The sequence below is a fragment of the Aspergillus lentulus genome, assembly GCF_001445615.1.
Source record: "Aspergillus lentulus DNA, contig: Alt01, strain: IFM 54703, whole genome shotgun sequence".
Taxonomy (NCBI): domain Eukaryota; kingdom Fungi; phylum Ascomycota; class Eurotiomycetes; order Eurotiales; family Aspergillaceae; genus Aspergillus; species Aspergillus lentulus.
Genome location: NW_028322123.1, coordinates 5,604 through 28,570, shown reverse-complemented (window position 1 = coordinate 28,570; position 22,967 = coordinate 5,604). Strand labels below are relative to the sequence as shown.

Sequence of the window (22,967 nt, the reverse complement as noted above, 5' to 3'; positions counted from 1 at the left end):
ATTATTAGATTATTACTCTCCTTTATAGCTTAGGTAGAATTACAAGAAGGGGGCTAAAGCCTTTTAATATTAATATAATATATATAGGGTGGCTACAGGCCTACCCCCTACCCTTACATAATTTAAAGACTCTATCTCCTATTGCGATGAATGTTATCCCAATATGCATTAGATTAATTATTTTGACCTCCTCAGATTAATCCAGATACTGAAGATAGTGAAGGTTTATTATAGGATATCTTTTAGCTCTTCCCTGATGTAATATTATAATAGTGAATATTATTAACTATCCTAAGTCTTCTAGAAAGTGATGGAGATATATTTAATGTTATAATCTTTATAAAAGATATAAAATTTAGGTTATTAAAATTATTTTAATAGTTTTAAAGTAATATTAATAATAATAATCTAGAAATTATAACCCTAATTTAAACTATCTTTCTTTATTAATGAAATAAATAATACTGAATCTATATCTCTAGGTGCAGAGACCTCTTAAATCTAGTCTACTGCTAGTGGTAATGGTTTTAAGGCAGACTATACTTAATTTTAAGAATAGTTTTGTGAATGAAAATGAACAGTATATACTCAATAGTATATAAATAACAAAGGAAAAATTCATGAATGCAAAAGGGGAATAGATGGCTTGCCTAGGTGTGAATGAAGAATAGGGAGAATAGTAAAAGGAAAGTAGCTAAGGATACCTTAGCTAAAATGTCTTGATTTCTTAATTATTAGAACTAGCTATAGAGTAATTTAAGGGTGTATTTATAGGTGATTTCTTCTAGTATAAACCATTTGAATGTTGAATGGTCTCATAGCTAGGTGATCTTATAGATTAGATCACTATTTGCTAATGGTTGAAAGTAATGATTATTGATGATGGCTATAAGAACCATGGATATAGTTAATGATCAACCATAGCAGATTAATTCATTGATAAGATAAGATCAATGATTATGGTTCTCACCAACAACTAGACTATTAGAAAATTAGACTATTTATTATTCAAGAAAAATTAGGACTAATTAACTATAAACTATAACTACTAAAAAGTATATTAAAAATTTATCTAGTATTTTATATCTTATTACTAGAACCAGCACTAAAGGATATAAAAATTACTAAAAATATAGAAGTTAATAATAATACTAAATAAGAGTATAAAGTTAAGGAAATCCTGAATTATAAGTAAGTTAGTAGAAACCTATACTACCTTATAAAATAGAAAGGCTATAATACCTTAGAAAATATATAGGAGCTTATTAAGAACCTAATAGGCTGCTACTAACTTATTTAATAGTACTATTTAAAGGGAAATTAAAGTTCTCCTAGAAGGAAGGGGGTATCTAATTAATCTCTATTATTATCTAATTAAAATTAGGACTCTTAGAAGTTATAGCTAGCTATTTAATTTTAGCTATAGGATTAGGCTACTTAGAAGACTTCTTTTTATCTAGGATCTATAATAATTTAGTATTATATTCTGATATTTTAAAACTATATTCTTTAAGAAACTTTTATTATTTTTAAAGTTATAAATAATAAGCTAAGGACTTAGTAACCTTCTATTATTTTTTTATTAACTTCTTTTAAATTTTTTCTAAATATTCTTATAACTATTAAAGCTTAGGATAAAGAAGCTCTAATTTATTATTAGTTATAGAAAGTTTAGAAGTAATCTTCTTCTTAGTACTCTTTAGGATATCCTATTCTTTTATAGTATAGAAGTCCTTCTTATATATATAACCCTAATAGATATATAAAGTATACTTTAAATATTTATAAGTTTAATCTATTATATAAACCTTACTATATAGTATATAAGAATTATAGGGAAAAGAAGGGATAAAACTATTATTATTAATATACTTAGCTTAATAAATATAACTAGTAACTTAATTATACTTATAAGAAAGTTTAGGAGTGAGAGTATCTTTAGGAATAGAGTTAGTATAATACTTTAGTATAATAAGTAAATATAGTTAAAGAAATAGGAATATACCTACCTAGGAAAGTGCCACCTTTTAAATTAAGTTTTAAGAATAAAATACTAGGAGAGAGGGAGGTAATATTACAGCACTAATATAGCTATACTAGTATAAGGTAGATATAATAGGCAGAAACCTAAGGATTAATAATTACTAGTTAATCCTAGAGTAGTTAGGGTGTAATCTAGAGGAATACTTAATCTAGATAGGTTTCTGTAGAAAAATAGTTTAGTAGTTACTTACTAAATATCTTTACTGCAACCACATAAATTATATAATATAGTAGATGGGTATATAATATAGTTAATATATTAATATTATAGGCATCTACTAATATACTATCCTACCACCTACTAACCATACTAACTAGAGGAACTCTGGATATATAAGGATACTTCTTTATACTATATCTAGCACTCTTAGTTTTAGTTCCTTATATTTAATATATAAATTATTTACTTAAGTACAAGATCACTAGTCTAATTTATTAGTTACTCTCTACTATTAAGTATATATACTTAATAGGCCTTGCTTCTATCTCTACTATTATTATTCTTATATTACCTTTGGATTATCCTTAACCTTAGAAGGGTTATTATATTACTACATTATTAGGCTACCTAGTTGGTAGGCCTTAGGTAAGTATTGGATATAGTCTAAGGACTATATCACATTGTTCCCAAAGTAGTTGACTAGCAGAGAACAGCAGAGATGGATCCCAGGGTGTGACAGCATACTGTATAGAGTATTGGGATGCTTAGGCCCCACTAGCTGACTGCAGATCTTTAATACTTATATAAATAAGTCTTCTGCTTCATTGCACCTCCTATCACTATATAAATAGTAGCTAATCTTCTGAATTAGATTAATATAATTATCCTGCTCTATTTAGAAGTGCTCTTCTTCTATTAGTAAGAGTGCATGTGGTAGGTATTCCTACCATAGCTTCTAATTAGTAGGGTTATTATCTGTAAAACTTCACTTGATTACTCTGCTGTTTTCAATATTTATAGAGGAAACTTATTATTATTTCTTACCCAGTTTTAAGTGGCAAGATAGATAAGTTAGTAAAGATTTAGAGAATGATCCCCACTACCCTTACTAATAAATAAGAAGGCTTTGAGTAGGCTAATAGCATTAATTCTCTTCTTGCTTGAGATTGTAAGGGGTAGTAAGGACTGTGGGATATTATAAGGATTAATAGAGGCTATAAATGCTAGATAGTCTGCTGCAAGTTTGTTTAATTACTATATCTATTAGAAGGATATTAACCATGTTATTACTACTAGATTTTGGATATCTTTATACTACCCTTTGTCCCTAAAATCTTTGCTTAGCAACTTAATTACATCTGGCTCTAGCTCTTGTAAAAGGCTGGTGTATTTAGATAGTCTAGTATCTTTTTTATTAATATACACAGCTGCCTGTGTGATTACTAGTAGAAGGTAGGTAAGCCCTCTAAAGAGAGTAAGAGTTGCTTTATAATCCTTTAGTAAGTTTCTTTTAATTAGTAATCCTTATAGAATGTTGGCAGCAGTCTCTATATCTAGCTCTGAGACTATTACCATATTAGGAGACGCCAGTCTTATAGCTACCTGCTGGCTTTATATAGTGAAGAGAATACAGCCTTATTCACTCTCAGGCAGAAAGTCTGCCAGTGCTGGACTATTAGTGCTACCCTTATTCTATATCTCTAAATCATCTATGTTATTAAAAAGCAGAAGCTAATTTGCTGCACTTTTATAGCTAAGATAAGCTTTTACTTATTCCTTGACCTCTGTTGGCTTTATGTTAGTTATTCCTAGCTTTAATATAATGCTTGTGTAGGCCTGTTTCACAGCCTTATAGCTGGTATATAAGATCCAGAAAACTAAGTATTTAGTGTCTTAATTTTACATGTGATATGCCAGTTCTAGTGTGATCTAGGTCTTCCCAACCCCACCTAGTCTATAAATAGTGACTTTGCTGGGTCTATCTTATTTTATAATTAAACCCTTGATTCTAGTAATTTCCTCTTCCTAGCCTATGAACTGTGAGTTCCTTCTGAATGGGACTATCTAGACTAGTTTCCTTAACTTATATAGCTCCTTATTGTGCTAATAAGCAGGGACTACTAACAGGAGAGTCTTTGTATAGGTGGCAGTAGTAAGTATAGCATATCCTTACTACTGTTTATTTTTGTGGGAATTATAATAGTTACTAATACCTTAAATAATAAGTAATAGAAGTTTATCTATAAGGCCAGCTGCCTCTATTTTAAAGCAGAGAATATCTAGTTCTTAACCCACAGCATCCTGAGTTCTCGTATCTTTTATAACCTGATTGCCAGAAGTAATTAAGCTGTAATAAATATAAGGCTTATTAGTGCTTTATAGAGGCTGGTCCACTACCTGAGCTTTATTATATTTAGAATAGTTAGGGTTGAAGACCTTTGTGCATATATATCCCTCTGAAGAGCCAGACACATTCTGATTATAAAAACCTTTCTCTAATTTCTTCTCTCTTTAGTATGTCCTCTATAATTTTGCTTAATGCATTCCTTTTACTTAAATAGTTACTCTCTATTTATGCTATAGCCTTTAATAAGATTAGAGGGGGCTTATTAAGAGTCCTAGTATGCTAGAAATATCTATTATATAATGTTTTCCTGTAGTTATATTAGATAATATTAGGTAAGGCAGCAGTTAGCTTGCTGATAATAACATTGCTAAGGTAAATATTAGTAGTTTTACTAGGAACTCCTCCCCTAATACTAACTATTAATCTAAACTAGATATTTCAGAAGGTAGAAACCATGTGTGATACCATAGTGGAAGTAGATACAGTTCTATATATACTTGATGGTAGGCAGACCACCACTAAATTATGGCTGCTAACAGTGCCAAGTGTATAGACATTATAGTTAGATTTCAGCTGTTACAGTGGATGATGGACTTCATCTAGTAAGGCCTTAGTAGCTGCCATTTCCAGTGGTAAAGTGCAGATCTATGCCACTATATAGTCACTATGTGTGAATATCATATCAGATTCATGCACATATATATGGCAGCAAAACTTAGCACAAAAGAATCAGTAACTCTTCTGTTAAGATATAAGAGATTATTCTTCGCTATTAGAATTGCACGTATAAGCTTCCAAAAATATATCTCGACTAAGAGGAGTTTAGGTTGGGTTGGAAATTAGAGGGGCAGTCAGCAGCTATGCGTTGCCGCAAGGCTGCCGGAGTCACGCAGCCGACCAAATAAAAGTGCACCACACACATGCGGTGACTACCTGTCACCGCCAGCTAGACTTCATGCTCAAATAGTATTAGCGACAGGGCTAGGGCCGAGCTATAGGGCAAGGTGGTAGGGTATCGCAACTATGTGATGTAATTGCTTCATGTTTTGATATACTACGAGAGGTAGTAGATCACGTCAAAATGGCTGCCGCTAGCTCATCTTTGGTAGACTACGGCGGCTATAATGATGAGGTTATTCAGAATATCGAGAATCAAAGCACTAATTCCATGGTGCCTCCGCCAACTAACCAATTCTTTGAGAGCTTTGATGAGGCTATGAACTTCGTCAACACTCATACAAAAAAGTATGGATATGCATGCACAATGAAGAGAAGGTTCGCACCAAACATACTAATGCTATATCAGTGTTGTGTCACAATCCGGTGGTTCCGCTGCTCTCTATCTTCCCGCCAATCTCAGCACACCAAAACCGCCTACTGCTTCAACCGAAATGGTGCTGGCTACTGAGAAGTTAACCTTTCAGACCAATAGAGCTATTCTTTTGACTCATAAGGAATCAGCTCGTTGATCTTAATTGCACCATGTCGAAGGGCGGGTGTCTTGTGGGAAGTGACAGATCAGGACAAACCCTAGGTGTGGTACAATGCACAAACCACTAATAAAGTTTCCGTGCATATATTTTGTGCCTGGGCCCAAATTGACTGGAGTATAGGGAAACACAGAAAATTATGGTTGGCTAAGCTTTCGTGCAACGGAAGTGGCGAAAGCCACCGAATTAAAGTTTGCCTACTCATGGTGACACACTAATCATCGCGTGACTGCTCTCTGCAAGAGCGTTTGCAGCCATAAAGTGGCACGGTCTAGATCAGAGTTGCGTAACCCAACGTCTAATTTATACTTCAGCTTGATAAAATACAGCCTTTCCTTTACTTACCTTTCTATAGCGGCCATCTGTGCTTTGGTCTAGATTTATTAGTCATGTCACGCCTGAACTGATATTGTAGATGCCGCCACGTCAGGAATCTGCCGCGTACGCCTTCGAGGACCCGATAACCTTCGCTCAAGTTCTGGCCTGTGGAAGGGATCGCTCCCCCTCTGATCTGTTTCTGGATTATGAAAATGCGCGACGAGAGCTGGTTGACAAGGCCTTTGACGATACAGGGAGACTATGGCAGACCGTTGTCCCGGCCATATATTAGCTTCGTATTGTGTCCTTTTGCGGACAGGAATTTCGGGCTGATTGGAATCACCACAGTTGGGTTATATGAGATGCCGTAGTTCGCATGATGATGACGTATGAAGCAGTTTTAACTTCCCTCCCTCAAATATTTAACAGGTTCGCTCCGTGTTGTCTCCTTCCTCATGGCCGTCTCAGTTGAGTTCCTACCTAATCACCACTCCTTTTAAAGTCAATCACCCTGGCTGGATTCCCCCAAGGTTGGTGTGGTACACCATACCCTGGCTCAGACATGGCGACAAAAGACCCAAGTAATAAGGAGATTCTCCTCCAAGAAACCGCGCAACACCTCGGAAAACAAGCTCTAGACACTGTTGATATTTCACGAGTTTCAGGACCAGTTCCAAATGCGACTGGAAAGCTCCCCAGCAGTCCTGTGTGTATTACTCAAGAACCAGTCCCTCAAAATTTCAAACATGACCCTGCCGCGATTATGGTAGGGCTGGAACTTGAGGTTCCCCGATGGAGGCCTGGTTCTGTGATCAAATGGACTGCTTGGCAAATGGGATATGATTCCCAGGACGATGCGAACTATGCGGCGGCGCAGCTTCGGCAGGCTGCTGAGGAGTGGAATAAGTTCAATATTGGTGTTACATTTGAATTTGTTCCCTTGGCGAAAGATGCAAACTTTGTCCTCTCGTACGGTGGCAGTCAGGGGACTCTTCTCGCCAGAGCCTATTTTCCAAACAATAAGGACCTTAACTTCGTCTACGTTTATAGCTTTGCCTTCCACCCTGATTGGAAACCCTTCCTTTGGAAAGTGTTTACGCACGAATTGGGACACGTCATTGGATTACGACATGAGTTCGCTATGGACCCTGGACCCTACTTTGAGGGCGGTGCGGTCCAAATTAATGAAAAGAATCCATTGTCTGTGATGAACTATCGCGATGAGCCGCCTGAGATTCAGCAGTCGGATGTTGAGGCAACCAAAAAGTTCTACAGCCTCCCAGTAGGCACCAAAATTTCCTCAGCTGCTATAGTTGAGTACGTGCCTAGATGAACCCCGCATTTTCGGGGGGAAAGGGGTGTCGGCTTTTCATTTTACAAAGTCCACAGGCCTTGATGCGTTTTTCCTATCAGGTTAGGTTTTCCCATGTCCCTTGTGTGAATACGGAGGCTCAGAATCAGGAGTTTATTTGATATTCTCCGCATTATTCGTGACTCGAGACCATTTTGCCACCACTTTGAACACATGACGACTCAAATAAGTTCAATCTAACAGTTGAAGTCATTTATTCCATAGCTTGAACACTAAGTTTAGTAGGGGTTATAGATCGGGCGCGGTATGGTGGCTGTGAGAAGTCTAGATTGCTTGCAGTCGAAGTCAATAGGTCCCTAATTAAGTTGTCAGCGGACGTACCGGCGATGATGGCCGCATTCGGTAACGAGTAGAACTTGGACTAACTACAGTCCAGTCTTTCAGTATTAATGTAATATTCCAGATTCATGGTTAGGAAAGCAACAATCAACCTCATACAAGAGATGACCCGCCCGACCAGGGATGATTCCGATACCTCGAGCTTAAAATAAAGAGCAACCTGATGCATTCAGTACTTCGACACAAAGAAAGTACGAACCGATACATAGCTTGGCGGATCTTGGCTCAGTCACAAGGTCGCTGCAACTCGATAAATCCTTAGTACCCTTCCTAGACATAGGCCTGTCCAAGCGGTCTTGCCAACTCTGTCGGCTAGGCCGACCCCGAAAATCCAGCGGCTCCTGCAAGGATCGCAGCAAAATATAGCCAAGCTGTTCCAGAAGGAATCATTCCCAGTATCACGCACTGCGGGTAATGACATGCAATTATGAAGGCCATCTTCGCAGTCCACCCGACCATGATGTGGCTAGTGTGTGGTGGGCCATCCTGCAGCATAGCCTAAAGAGTAAGAAGCATAAGTACCTCAAGGCCATCTTCTGATATGGAAGCTTTCCCCAGGCCTTTAATGAACTTCTACCTATCCCAGGGCTCTGGGCATGGATGCAAATAGGGGTGCTCCATATCCTGATCACATTGCAATGCGATAGGGTTGTTATATTTACAAAAGCATACAAAGAACGGCATTCTAGTCAAACTTCACTGGCTAGCGGCATTAAAGCTTACGGTCGATGGCTGTATATCTATCTACAGAGAAGGCCTCCAAGGCCAAAGCCCAGAGCTGCAGGTCAAGACGCCACAGATGCCCATATACATCTCCGACCTTGCAAGTATACCACATTTTACAACGTAGCGTTACTGAATGCATCTTGCTTCGAACCATGTAACAGATCATGAGACTCAATTTTAAAAGGATGACAAGACTAACCAACAGATAGAAGCGGGATATTGAAGAGAATCTCTCTCACACTAACTTTACATTACAACACGGGCTGAAAACATGAGTTTCAACCAACTCCCTAAGTTGCGTCTGTATCTCCAATTAATGATGCACTTGAATTTGATTGCCATAAATCATTCTTACCTTCAGTTGATGAAGATCAGCTCCGCCACATTAGCCAGAGGGTGGTGCCGTGTCGTAGCTTGGCGGGGTGACGACAGAAACATCCAAGGAGGTCTTGTAATTCCCCGTCATATTTTCGGGTGCGAACCATGGATGAACTGGCCAAAGGTTTTTGATGACTCTGGTTGCAGTCTTTTAAGCTTCGAAGCCAGCCCAGGGTTCCAGTGGGCTGAGGATCCCCCAGGAGGGATGGCCCGGTCCTAATATCACTGCTACTAGTTATATTGCTCTTAGTATTGTAAACCTGCTTAGGATCAAGCCTCTCTGCATGGCCTGGCTGGAGTTGCCACATAGCCCAAAGCCGATCGATATTTGAATGCAGAAGAAACACAAACAGGTCTCAGAAAGAAAGGTGGGGATCGCCGAGGTTCCCCCCAATATAACCGTGTGCCGCTCCATGAGCACCATTCTGACTCCCAAAAGGACGCGGTATTTCATCCCCATACATGAGATCACTAAAGCCTTCCCATGTATCTGCATTCAATAAATCATCATCGCTCGGCCAGCTTCCTTTTCCTACCGGTGGAGAACCAGGTTGTTTTTCTCTGGTCAGCGTCTTAGGAGGGTCGGCGGGATTAGAATTTGGAGGATATCTCCAGGTAGATAGTTCTTTTGGGTCAGGTTTAATGATGACAGGATGTTCTTTATTGCCGCGGAATTTGCCATCCTCGGGATCGTGGTCGTAGAAGCCAGCCGATAAGAGTGGCTCACCGACCGAACCCTCGTTCACGTTGCCATCGGCGTTCCCCATAAAATCAGCATCGAAAAGGTTGGCAACTCCGCCTTGGCCATCAGGAATAGCAAATGGATTGTTTTTCCAATCCCAATAGTGCAGTGACAACTCTGGATGGATCATTCGGAGCAGGGGTTCATAGCGGTTGCACATCTCCCGATGCCACGTCCGTGAGAGCTTTGGTGAATCTCATCTTGTTTAAACCAGTATGAAACATGACCTGCAGGGAAATCAGTTCTGGAACTGGTAGGGCTGTAATAAAATTGATTCAATTGTTTCACTGCGTCAATGAACAGATCACATTCTTCTTTGCTAACTTTTGCAATGTTGCGACGAATTCCGTCACTGAGTACCATGGTATAAATTCATGGTGGATTGCTGCGCTTTCCGTGTGAGAAACCAGACCGGACGCACCCGGAAAGTTTACAAGGTATGTTCAAAGCTATCGATGGATCCAGAGGAGGCCCAGAAGGTGGCCATGGGGTTACCGACCGCATCCCATCCACAATCTTTCTCTCTAAAAATAGGATTACTGAACGAAACCTGCAATTCCATAATATGAAAGGGGATATTCAGTTAGAGGGAATTACTGGGACTTTGAGAGAGCTCTCATAAACAAAATACTTGGCGTGCGTTTATTGTGCACGCCCTGAAATGCTTATTGGCCCTTACAATTAAAAATTCTTACAGATAATACTGGTTATCGACTATCTGAGCCGACTAGAATCTTCCTCCAGGGGCCGGCGGGTGGGTTGGTTAATTAGGGCCCGGGGGCACGTAGGTGTTTTAAAAAGGTCTGGCTTAATTATCCCTTATACATCTGGGTATCGTCTGGAGGCGACGGGTAATTCATTACACATAACTACTCAGCACTACTCTGTTAGAGTGGTGAAGTGAATTAGAGATTAGATACGCTTTTGCTACCTACATGCTTAGAGGATCGCATATTTTTCTACCTGGCTGTTTTGACACCACCACAGATTTTATTAAGGCTGGGGAATGATCTTCCAAAAATTGCCTTTGCATTTGCATAACAGTATAGGAAAACCTAATAGAAGGGCAAAACCTATACCAAGGCAGGCATAATACTCCAGTTAATACTCATTAAATAGATCTTGTCCTTCACTTGGGTAGCCATACAGAAGCAGTTATCCACCGGGTCAAACCCCCATTTTTCAGAAATATAGTAGTGACTGCTACCAAAATATTAGTAAGAAATGACATGGAAAAAGATCTCCAGCAGTGAAATTCGCACTCAGAAACAGGGCCATTATCTGCAGTGTGTGTTTATGAGCAGCTTGGTGGCAGGCAGAATTCATGCCCACGTTTCACAGTATCTGACCGGTAAAAACTTACCATATATAAGCATTCAACTATAACAAAGAGCTTTGCCTTGCAAGCCACACTTATCATCACACTTTTTCACGTAGTCAGGATAGTAGATGTTTTCGCAATAGTAGATTGCTTGATCACTATAGTGAGGTAGATTGTTAAAGCCTTTTTTGACAAGTTAGTGGATGGCACTTTTAGCTACCGCCGGTTGTATATCAGTATTGTGCTTACCAAGTTTATCTTTAAGAAACCAGCCACAATATGCGAAACCACGGCTGCATTCTGGTGGTCCTATATAAATTGGGATTCCAGGCTCATAGGCCGGATGACTAGCCGCAAGGGCAGCAGTGGAGAGGCATAGAGTGAGTAAAGAGAGTTTCATCATAACTGTTTATTTGAATTTGATACCTTTAAATGTTGATGTGGGAGTTAACATTTAAAATGTTGGTCTAACCTCAGGGAGAATATTTTCTTTTATAATCTCTGCCTGATCCTTAACCAAGTAATGATTTTCTAGTTAATTCTAGGTTGACATCACCTGGTATACTAACAGTTACCAGTTAAGGCAAGAAAGGCTCACTCCTATGTAAGCCTAATATTGGATAACTAACCTTGTTAAGGTATTTTTGTTAAATACCAGATGCTGCCATCGAGCCTCTGGAGTCAGAATCATAATAATTTACAAAATAGTGATGCAATGTAGAGATAAACCAGTATTCCTTGGTAGCCTGAAGAAACTGTATTCTCAATCTTCAAACGTTCTGCATCATTCAATATCTCTTTCCGGTTTCAGGATAAAAGATTAATGGTTCAACAGCATATGCCAAAGGCTAAATTAACTTTAATTTTCACTGATGTTGACTTCCAAACGTAGGATATGGCTTTCTGGATAGACTGCGCTAAGAAACCCTCTACGCCTTACTCGCAGCAGAAAACTGCGGGTCACCAATAAGCACTGCAAGAATGCCCTAAAATAGCAATACCTTGTACTTAGACGCCGTAGTGTAGTCGTTGACGGGCATTCTGGTCGTGAAAAATGCAACGAGGATAGAAGGCGATTCAAATTTAGACAATCTCAGGGATTAATCTCATACAAAGTAATGTAGGGATTTAGGACACGAATTAGATGAGCTTTTATAGGTGAGACCAGCATCCAAGCAAAAGACTTCGAAGATGGCCATCTTTGGACACTTAGGTGTTAACACTTCGCGAATCTTAATGAGGTTTAGAACAGTGGACTGCACTGTCCCGCCCTATCTTTATTTTTTAGTACAGTAGAAGTTCTATGGGGGTTGCTGAGCACATCATGTGTTGTCCTCGGGTGCTTAATATTCTTCCAATCCCGTCTTCACTGGACTATACTTGGACATGGGGCTGACTGATCGGTCCACTATTCCAACAGAGTTCCATACCATGGCACAACTAAATAAAGAACCGGATTTTTGTCTAGGTAAGTCAGTTCAAGCTGGCGCTTGATAGATATAAGAGTTGAGGGTGTTCCAAAGTCCTCTACCACCGTTAAATTACCCAGACCAAAATCTGACTCCATGGTGTCAAATGTGATTCAAGGTCCAACTTTGAATAAGCTGTAACTAACGTAGACCAAAAAGCTCAACTAGCCTGATCCGCATCCATCTAGACGTCGAAGGATTCTAGCTCCCATCCACAAGTAATGTTTGCCACTGACAAGCCCATGGTGGAACATGACCAAGTCACCGCTCCTTCTGAGCTTGGCTGAGGGTTACTAACAAATGACCATATAGAAGCTACTATAATAAAATCCACTATATCACTTGATTAACTTAGGTATAGAGATCCACAGGATCTATCAAGGTATGCTCACTCAGCCCTTTCGAAATGACTAGGCCAGTACAAGGCGGAGTTTTCCCACGAAGGGTGCTAATAGTAAGGTGCTTACCAGAGAAACCTGAGGGCGTATTGCCTTCGTCAAGTCATGATTATTGATTTGCAAAGCCCAGACTTTCCCACTCCTGTGGCGAATTCTGAATCGTTGGCCCGCCAAATTCTGGCATAACGGACAGAGGCAATCCATTTTGCCGCTACATAATCTGGATCTGCAATCTAGTTCTGTCTACTTGAGGTGAAGAGCTAAGAGGGCATGAAAGGATTATATTTTCTCCCATAGATCTTAATTCTCACTCACTATCATAGAGTCATATGCCTTGCCGTTGGTCTTAGTCACTCCAAGCATATCTCATCATTCGCACAGAGCCCTGCAGCTTCCAATCAAATTTGCCACCTGTCATTCCAAGATTCAAGTATAGCTGCTTGGAATTATCCGCAACCGGGAATTCATTGAGGTTTCTAAATTCTGCGAAAGATATAGAACAATTAAAGAGGTGTGTAATATGTATTGACGGAAAAAGTAAGTAAATGTAATCCGGTCGTACTCCATCTACTTAATCCATAAGCCTCATTTGCTACCAGGGTCTCAAACAAGAACCCAGAGTGCTTCCTCTATAGGCGTCTCACTTACATGGAATAAGGCGGTAGTACCATGGAAATAGAATAATTGCCATTTGATTAAACCTAAAGCCCTGGAAGGGAACACATCAATACTCCTAGTGCAGTTGTAAACAGATTTTATATCTTTTGCTTTACAGCACTGATTACCATCACAAAGGGGATAGGTTGCTTATGAGTCTTAGTAAGGAACCTGCGAGGTAATGGGATGTTTGTCTATTGGATAGTACGGAGCTACCTGGGACGGGATCGGAAATCTACCTTAAATAATTATTAATAATGTAAAATAAGAGGACGTCCTATACTCAAGGTTGGTAGCTAGAAACCTAACCTTGGTACGCGGAAGGCAGTGGGCGCGGTCCAGCTAAACTCAAAGCATACCAGCATCTAAAGAAAGATTAGCATTTTCATCAACGAAAACCCAGGTCTTCTCATCATATCTAGAGTTGGTGTAATAAGTAATTAAAATAACTGTACTTAGCCAGATTTACATTAGATACATATAATATACACTGTGATAATCATCTCTTACCTTCCACATGACTTGAGTTTTGGCGTCTTCAGTTATGTAATACTAATACGCAAACCTGGATTCGATGTTCACTACTTGGTATAAGGAATATTGATTGTATTAGTTCTATGACTAAAAAATGTTTTCCATTATACCATATGTATATATATAAAGGGCTCTTTGGAACGAGCTGAGAGCTCTATCTAGCCATGGCATCATCTCTATTCTACAAGTTACTGTAGAGATATGGATATTATTCCTTCTCTTATACACTCTAGTTACTTTGCTTCAAATGTGAGCCTCTGGCTAAAAGGGTCTATAAGTTATCTTTAGGGTCAATTCATGCATGATTCTGTACCCCAGCAGGTTTTATCCACCATGACAAGTAAATCCATACCAAAGCACAATGGCATCATAGTCAAACCAGGGAAATACAATATAAGACTTCCTGGATCAACGTTATCAGCTTAGGAATTATTAACAGAGTCCATCTTGGCTTCCAGTCCTTGTTATATGGTAAACACTCCTCCGGAATACAGCTTTCGTGTATTTAACTAGAAGGCTATAGGAGATACCGTCGCCATAAACATCCAGAAATTTAGTGTCTCCAGCACAGGCAACTATATGGGAACAATAGCTGAGACTTAAATTTTTATTCTTTACTTTTTGCTCTAGAAGCTGCTTCTTGCGAAGCCCCCTCGGATGGGACTAACTGCTCACACCACTATAATTATACATGCTGGAGAGGAGTAACAATGCTTCTGGATAAGCATACAAGGTCTCCCAATGTATTATCAACGTTAGAAGAAGCCGACAGTATTTATACTGAAAGGAGTTCTTATAGACAGCACAAAGATGAGTCAATGGTTTAGTGTGGTCAGGTGGTTATCAGATTGAATATTTCCATGATGGTTACAGCTTCGTCTTCACTTATGATGTCGGGATGTTTGGTATTAACTGTTAGGTTTTGCAACAGTAACTTAGGGCAAGACTACACGCCCCTTCCAAGCTGTTAGCTTAAGCTCAAGAAACATAATGACTACAGCTAATAACAAAAAATGGGGCTTTCCGCCTTGAAACCCTTGCTAGCTATGACAATCTATTAGTGTCCACTTTGATAACTGCAGTAGTTTTTACTTGATTTTATTGTTATAATATAACCGAGTTGCCTTTGCATTTGCATTACAGAATGGGGAAAACCTACCGTCATACCGGTAATAAAAACCCATCCCAAGGCAATTTCCCACTCAGCAAGGATCAACACATAGGCTTCAAAGTCTGCAAATGCAAATAAACAACGATCAAAGAGGTCACACTTGAAGTATCATCATAGGGGTTTCACAAATCAAACTCCAGGCGGCCGTTGATATTCCTAATGTGTTCACGAGTATTTATATTAGCGTTTTTATTGCCAAAGACCGTTTTTGCATGAAGTACAGGTTGCTCGTAGTTCGGGTCTTCGAAGTCGAAGTAAACGCTGCGTTTTGGATCCGCGTCATGGGTGAAGCCTTTTTTGAACCAGGTTAATCCCTGGTCGGCTGGAGCAAGTCAGTGCATGGCAGTTATGACACAATTGGTATTAAGGACTATACTATTTTCAGCCCCAATGTGCTCGTCAAGGTCGAGCTCGCTTTTTACTAATTGACCCATTTCGTTTCGGCACCGAGCGTGTAGAATTGTTCGGCCATCTCTGGGTTCAATGTATGCATCCTCTGAGCTTAATTGCCAGTCCCCGGCCATATTAAATAAAAGTGTTATGTTTAAGAATATGGGTAGATAACAGTCTCAGTTTGTATCTTAAAATTTGTGTTTCAGAGCTTGTGACACACCCAAAGGGTTGAAAGAGCAGAGATTCACCAACCTTTTTATGTCTATAGAAAATATCTCCAGACACGATCAAAATAAGCAAGATCCTGTAGTGGTTGCTACTAATACGTCAAGCATTCTCTACAGCTCATATCTCTGACGTTAACGATTCTATGTCATGAGATCTAGTACCAGCAAGCAACATGTGTGACCATTAGTCTAGACCTCAAAGAATAATTTTCTGTGCTTAGTTCCAGTAGTACAAATGTGTTATTCATCCCTGGGCATCCCATGCTTATCTCACTGTAATATTTAGGGATGTCCCACAGTAAGGAAACTAACTATTTACCCAATTCTATTTCTGAAGGGAATTGCTGTGGAATGATTGCCACCGGTGCAGAATTGGTCAGACCACCATTTTGAGCCCATCTTAATGCATATAGTCACCTGAGATATGAGCTATTTCATTGGTAGGACAGCTAATCCGACTAGGTGACCCCAGGTCAAGGAGCGATTCAGTGTTCCATGTATCCTTATCAGCTCAGCTTTCTTAGCCACTAACCCAGATGGCTATCTGATAGTCCCGCAAACGGAACATTGCCACAGGGTCCATGCTAAGTGATTGTTAGGCAATCTGTGTCGCTGTGGGCCAGCAGCTAGGCCAGAGGTAACCAATCACCCAAAATGACTTCTTGAGAAGCCATGGAGCTTAGTTTGCATCGATACAGACGACCTTTAAATGATGATTTTGATCATGCGACACATAGAGTATGAGCCCATGATACATGCATTGTGGATCTCATATCTTTCCTATTATCATGGGGATGTACTTGCTACTGTCTTTAGTCCGTATCCCATTCGCGTATATATCTTGTCATTAAAGATCCCTAGTGGGCCTGTATTGACTATTCTTACCGCTACTTACTATTCTTAGTAATGCTTAGTTAACCAGTCTCTTAAATCTACTACCTAAAATCAATCTACTATCTACTCTATTTCAACTTAAATCTTTATCTCTTGAAATTTAAATACTTTAGAAAAATCACTGCGGAACCCACTACAGCACCTGCCAGAATTAAAGGTTCTATTAGCTGTTGTGTTTTATTAACTTTAATTAGAAATAGTTAACTAACTATAAGTTATGAATAATGTAATCAACCACCAAACCACAAATTTTCCGAGGCCTAGTCGATTCTCGCCAGTGCAGTATCTCCATGCAAGGACGGCGATCCTGAGGGGGAATGTTGTGATTGAGGCTCAATTAAGTAGACAATGTTAAATAAGTTGGATTGGAAATTAATCTGATAATCAACTTGTATATAAACCCTCATGTTTTCAGGTGAGGATAACGACGAAAAGCCTTCCTCTGAATTACAACAAAGATAAATGACAGGGCATACAGATAGCAGTAATAACATTCTCCAACAAAAGTAATAACCCCAAGAATAAAAGAGGTAACACAATGCACATATTACCGACCACATCCCATTCTACATCTGGTTTACCATAAATGCCTATTAAGTCCGGGTGAGGCGAATTATTCCATTCAACCAAGTAATGATTCTCAAGTTGATTCTGAGTCGACATCACCTGTTTTACTAATATTTACTAGTTAAGGGACGAAAAGCCCACTCCCATGTAAGCCTGTTATTGAATACCTAATTCATTGGTTGACGAAACCTCATTCCGCCCCCCGCAAGACAAGCTTATTTCAAAGCCTAACGCCAAGGCGCTAATAAATGCATGGAGTTCATATATGGCTACCTCAATTCTCCATATAAATAGAACTCGTAAATAATACAGAGTTGAACCAAACTTACGTAACTACTGTCGTTTAGTCTTGTACAAAAATACACAGTTATCCTCATCCCCAACATCCGCCAGGCTTCCACTTTCCCACATACAGCACACAAATTTATGAATCACGGTACTTAATAGAAGTAATATGAATAAATTACACCTGCATTTATTTTAAGACGAGTAATATTCTCTTCATTTAAATTAATATAATTAATAAATGAAGCTATGTATCCTTCATTAGTTGTTTATAGAAGAGGTCATCATACACCTTTTATCAAGGAACAATCAAATGGCCCGGTTACTGCCGCTTCCGGAGGCAGGTCGAGCCACACTTGGTATCCACGGTCCAATCGACAATCTGTAGCTAGACTATTATAATGCAGATATGGAGGGATATTCCAAGAAACTCCGCTAGCAAGTTAGAAAGAAGGTATTGCATCAGTATGCAACACCAGGTTTGTCACTCTACCAAAGCTTCAGAACTGGCAAAGTACCAGGATAATTAGCCCCACAGTTTGTGTCGGCTTGGATAAGCAACCTCTGAACAAGTTGGGAGTGGCAGCATGTTGACCTGAACCTTTCCAGGCGAAAGAAATGTGGGGCATACTCCTTAGCCTGTCAGGATGGTCCTTGCCGAACTATCTTTTGCGAGCCTCCACTGCCTGCACCTGAAGCCTCTCGGCCTCCGCCCATCGGCCCTGCTTCGAATACCTCGCTGCCAGGTTTCCCATACTGGTAAGCGTGTCAGGGTGGTCCTCGCCAAGCCTTCTTTTGCGAGTCTCCATCACCTGCACTTGGAGCTTCTCGGCCTCCTCCCATCGGCCTTGGTTCCAATACATCGACGCCAGACTTCCCATACTGGTAAGCGTGTCAGGGTGGTCCTCTCCCAGCTTGGTCTTACGAGTCTCCATCACCTGCACCTGAAGCTTCTCAGTCTTCTCCCATTGCCCTTCGAGACTGTATGCTTTCGCTAGCATCGCAGTGATATCGAGAGCTTCTTTATCCTCTGCGCCTATAATTTTCACAGTATATTTCCGTGATCTTGATGCCATTTCCCTCACGTCCGTGATGTTACCACTTTTCGATGCATACCATGCAGCTCTGTAAAGCAGACCAGCCCATTGTAGAAGATACTCTCGTGATTCTGGTTGTTGTGACATCGCTGATTTAACATGGGCATAGAGCAACCGGCACCTTTCCCAATTTCTATATTCGCCAGTTGGAAACTCCGCACAGAGATTGCTGATGAACTTCTCTTTCCATTGCTCCATTTGTCCATGGGTGTTCAGCCACACCCGCACTGTCAGTTGTACCAGCCTATGCATCGTGAATACCGTGGTATCCTCCCTGACTGTAATGAATGAGTAGTCTCTTAGTGTTGTAATATCATTCTCAAAACGATGATTTGTGTTGGATTCAGATGCGCTATCCCCATCGTCCTCACTGGCGTCGTCGGCAGTCTCCTCTGTACCCACATTGTTGTGCTTTGTATCATATCTAACTCGGAGGACGTCTTCTGAAATTACTTGCCGGTCGAAAAAACTCATTAGAGAGAGCAAGTCCGCCGCAGACTGCCTCATTCGTCGAATATGGTCGAAAGATATTTGCCACGTAAGCAGAACAGAGTGCTTTGTTTCCCAGTCTCGATAGAGATGGCCTGCCTCATAGTTAAGGAGATTTGTGGCTTCGCGATCACTCTGTTGTGCTGGAGGGCCCACCAGGTCGAACAAATAAAATTAGAATCCGTGTACAGGCACGTGGAAGCGTCCTTCCCTTTCTTGGGTTTGGGAGGTCTAAATGAGGCCGCTAGTCAAGCGGCTGGTAAATACAGATAGTGTGCCATTCGGCTACGTGGATAGTATGGCCGTAAAAGGGAAGGCGGCTAACATCCACCCGGCCGAATGAATACAGTCAACTTCCTCTCTAAACATTATATCCACCCAATTAGGAGCAGAAGGCGCTGTGAGCGTTACTTCTACGAGTGGCCGCCCAAAAAAGTATTTTCTTGTCCAATAAGGCCGCATGAAGCTCACTGGAGGTTGTGAACTTGTGACAGACTTTCCTGTTGATGCCCAGGTGTGGGTAGTCGGTTTAACACTTTATCCGTAGTTAACTGTACTGTAGCAGCAGTGCTAGATTAACTGTGGGATATGATTAAGTTCGTCTTTGGGGGAAAATGGCCGTTTATAATAGTGCCCAGACTTGATCTTTTGCTTCCCTAGCCAGGTGTTCTGTTAAATCAACTCAGTACGGGTGATTCCCAGCGGAGATATCTTTGTATAAGTAGGAGGATATATACCTGTATAAATATGACTAGAAAGGTGCCATGTCACAATTCTTAAAATGCTCCCTGCTTACTTAATGCATAATAGTTGATATGCATTCTAATGTACCATGGTCTTGTACAAAGTTGGGGAAATTTTAGGAGAACTTAAGGATACTAGCCTTGTTCGCGCTTCTAGGGAAGGTAATCAGCTTGAAATTTAGGTTTCTATTAAGTATAGTAGAGACAGCTAATCTGGGATAGAATCTTGAAATAATATTAATATACTTCTTTCAAGACTAAGCCAGCTTTTTCCTGCCTTGAGCGGAGAGTTTTAGTAATATAATGCAGGTTAATAGTAATTACTATTACTATATAAAGATTCAGGCTAGGCACTGGATCTCCTATATGTAATCTAATAAGCCTTTAGAGGATTTGTTAAATCTGTTCTTATAACTCCTTAAGAAGGGAATAGCAGGTCTGATAGTATGTATTATAGTACTATTATTAACTAATTCTCTAGATAAGTTCTATAATCTCCTCTATTATTATAATTTGTGCTTGTATGCCGGCGTGAAGTTTAATAGAAATTCTACTTATTATAAAGAGTATAAGTAATAAAGGTTAATAATGCAGGGAATAAGGGAAATTTTAGCTAGACATTAATCTTACCCCTATAGTGTGAGAGCACCTATGGAATGCTCTCTATTGGTGGTAGATAGCATGGTAGTAGCAATGCCTTTGTCATTGAACTAATTACTAAGGTGCAAGCATCTCACACCTCAGTGGGTGATGATATCTTAGTGGGTTATGTGCTACCTACATGTAGAGTTGCATAACCGAACCGCTAAAATCGAATCCAACCCTCACCGAACTCGCAGCAGTGAGGGTTCAGTTCTAAGCCTATAGAATCGCACCGGTTTCAGTTTCCCTAGGTTAGAACTAATTTGAGTTCAGTTAAAACCATTGGTTTTGATTTTTGAGGTTTTATTGGATTTGACTAACCAACCCTCACTGTTTTGGATAGAAATCACTAATTTCTAGGATCTATCTAATAATATTAATATCACTAGATAGCCCTAGATCTAGGCTATCTAAATATATAAATATCGATTCAAAATACCTAGTGGTTAGTGAGATATAAGGGAATAATTATTTCTGTTATAGGTTGGTATGAAAGTAGTGGTGGTTTATATATATATATACATCAACCTTTAATAATTACTATGATCTAAGGATGATTTTAACCACCACCCATTCAGCCCTATAGATATCGAATTGATATTTTAGATATAGATTATTATAATAATAAATACTATATATCTCATATAAAAATATTAATTTTCTATAAGTATAGTGATAGTATGGTAGATAGTATAGCAGTTAATGATTATTTAAAATTTCAGAACAGCAAAAATTCACTGAATGATAGCAGTTTAACTTACCTAAAATTAAACTAAATCTAACTATGGTTAGTTAGTAGGGGCCTAGCTAGGCCTAGCTAGGCCTAGTAGCGGATTTTGTAGTGAAACTTAAACCAAATCAGAATGGATTAGGTTTGGTTCTGATTTCTAAGATTTAGACTTGAAATTGCAGCAGTTCGGTTCCAACTGGTTTTGAACTCACCTGAACTTGGACCAAATGCAACTCTACCCACATGACTACTACAGTTTGCTATATATAGGCTTGCTGCGCCTAATAACTGCCTCCCCCCTTTATATACTATATCCCTGTAGCTAGAAGCATTATTATAATATCTCTTTGCCTTATGCAGGCTGTGCATCCTTATTAGTTTAATTAAAATAGTAGATATTATTATTATTCCACAGTTTTGTTACAACACCAACACAGCCGCACTAGTGCAGGGCGGATGTAATGGGCAGAATACAGGAACTATTACTCACTAATTAATCGCGAAACAATCACTGAGCAATCTGGGAAAACACTTAATCTAGACAGGGATTCTGCAGAAATACTATTTAGTTATACCCTACTACATACTTACCCAGTACACCATGCAATGGCAACTGATAGGCTGAATCCAGCCCCTTATATGACATGGTAGATGGGTATATAACATAGTTAGTAGAGTGGCATAACCGACCCGCAAAAATCGAACCCAACCCTCACCGAACTCGCAGTAGTTTGATTCAGTTCCTAGATTGCAAACCCACACTGGGTTAGGGGTGGTTCCGGGTCAGATCCAGGGGGTCTTCAGTAGAGTGGCATAACCGACCCGCAAAAATCGAACCCAAGCCTCACCAAACTCGCAGTGGTTTGATTCGGTTCCTAGATTGCAAACCCGCACCAGGTTAGGGGTGGTTCCGGGTCAGATCCAGGGGGTCTTTAGTTAAACTATAAAAAACTGTTTTGCTTAGTAATTACTAATTTCTAGGATTTCCATAGAAATATTAATATTACTAGATAGCCTAGTATCTAGTCTATCTAAATATAAAATATTAATTCAAAAGATCTAGTGGTTGGTGAGATATAGGGGAATAATTATTTTTATTATAGGTTAGTATGAAAGTGGTGTGGATATATATATATAAGGGTACTAAGGTCTGATACTTACTGTGGTTAGAATATATTTTTAACCACCACCCATTCAAACCTATAGATATTGAATTAATATTTCTAATATAGATTAAAATAGCTATAATTACTATATATTTTATATAAAAACTATAATATTTTATAAGCCTATCTAATAGGCTTAAAGCATAGGCCTAAGGTAGGAGAAATTGAATTTTGAAAACCATTGAAATTTTTGTTATTACCTAGGCATACCGCTGGCCTAGATAGGTTAGTAGGTGCCTAGCTATACCTAGCTAGGCCTAGTGGTGGGTTTTTACAGTAAAACCATAACTAAATTACATCAGATTTGATTTAGATTTGATTTCTAAAATTTCAACTTGAAATCGCATCAGTTCAGTTCTAACTAAGGTTGGACTCACCTGAACTCGCACCAAATGCAACTCTAATAGTTAGTATATTAATATCACAGGTATCTACTAACATACCATCCTACTACCTACCACCCATACCTGAAGGAGGAACTATAGATA

The 22,967-nt window shown here is 39.4% G+C and overlaps 4 protein-coding genes across 4 annotated transcripts; 2 read left to right on the top strand and 2 right to left on the bottom strand.

The window, feature by feature from the left end:
* Positions 1–5,412: 5,412 nt before the first annotated feature.
* Positions 5,413–6,431, top strand: ALT_0004 (uncharacterized protein; the record flags this gene model as incomplete). Its single annotated transcript, XM_089598895.1, has 3 exons — positions 5,413–5,576; positions 5,638–5,725; positions 6,237–6,431. The coding sequence occupies 3 exons, from the start codon at positions 5,413–5,415 to the stop codon at positions 6,429–6,431; spliced, it is 447 nt and encodes a 148-aa protein (XP_089456559.1).
* A 270-nt stretch (positions 6,432–6,701) lies between these two features.
* Positions 6,702–7,472, top strand: ALT_0003 (uncharacterized protein; the record flags this gene model as incomplete). Its single annotated transcript, XM_089598894.1, has 1 exon — positions 6,702–7,472. The coding sequence occupies one exon, from the start codon at positions 6,702–6,704 to the stop codon at positions 7,470–7,472; it is 771 nt and encodes a 256-aa protein (XP_089456558.1).
* A 1,838-nt stretch (positions 7,473–9,310) lies between these two features.
* On the bottom strand, positions 9,311–9,856 carry ALT_0002 (uncharacterized protein; the record flags this gene model as incomplete). Its single annotated transcript, XM_089598893.1, has 1 exon — positions 9,311–9,856. One exon carries the CDS (start codon positions 9,854–9,856, stop codon positions 9,311–9,313), a length of 546 nt encoding a protein of 181 aa, XP_089456557.1.
* An 8,418-nt stretch (positions 9,857–18,274) lies between these two features.
* ALT_0001 (uncharacterized protein) lies at positions 18,275–18,796 on the bottom strand (the record flags this gene model as incomplete). The annotated part of the gene is made up of 1 exon (XM_089598892.1): positions 18,275–18,796. One exon carries the CDS (start codon positions 18,794–18,796, stop codon positions 18,275–18,277), a length of 522 nt encoding a protein of 173 aa, XP_089456556.1.
* Positions 18,797–22,967: the final 4,171 nt, after the last annotated feature.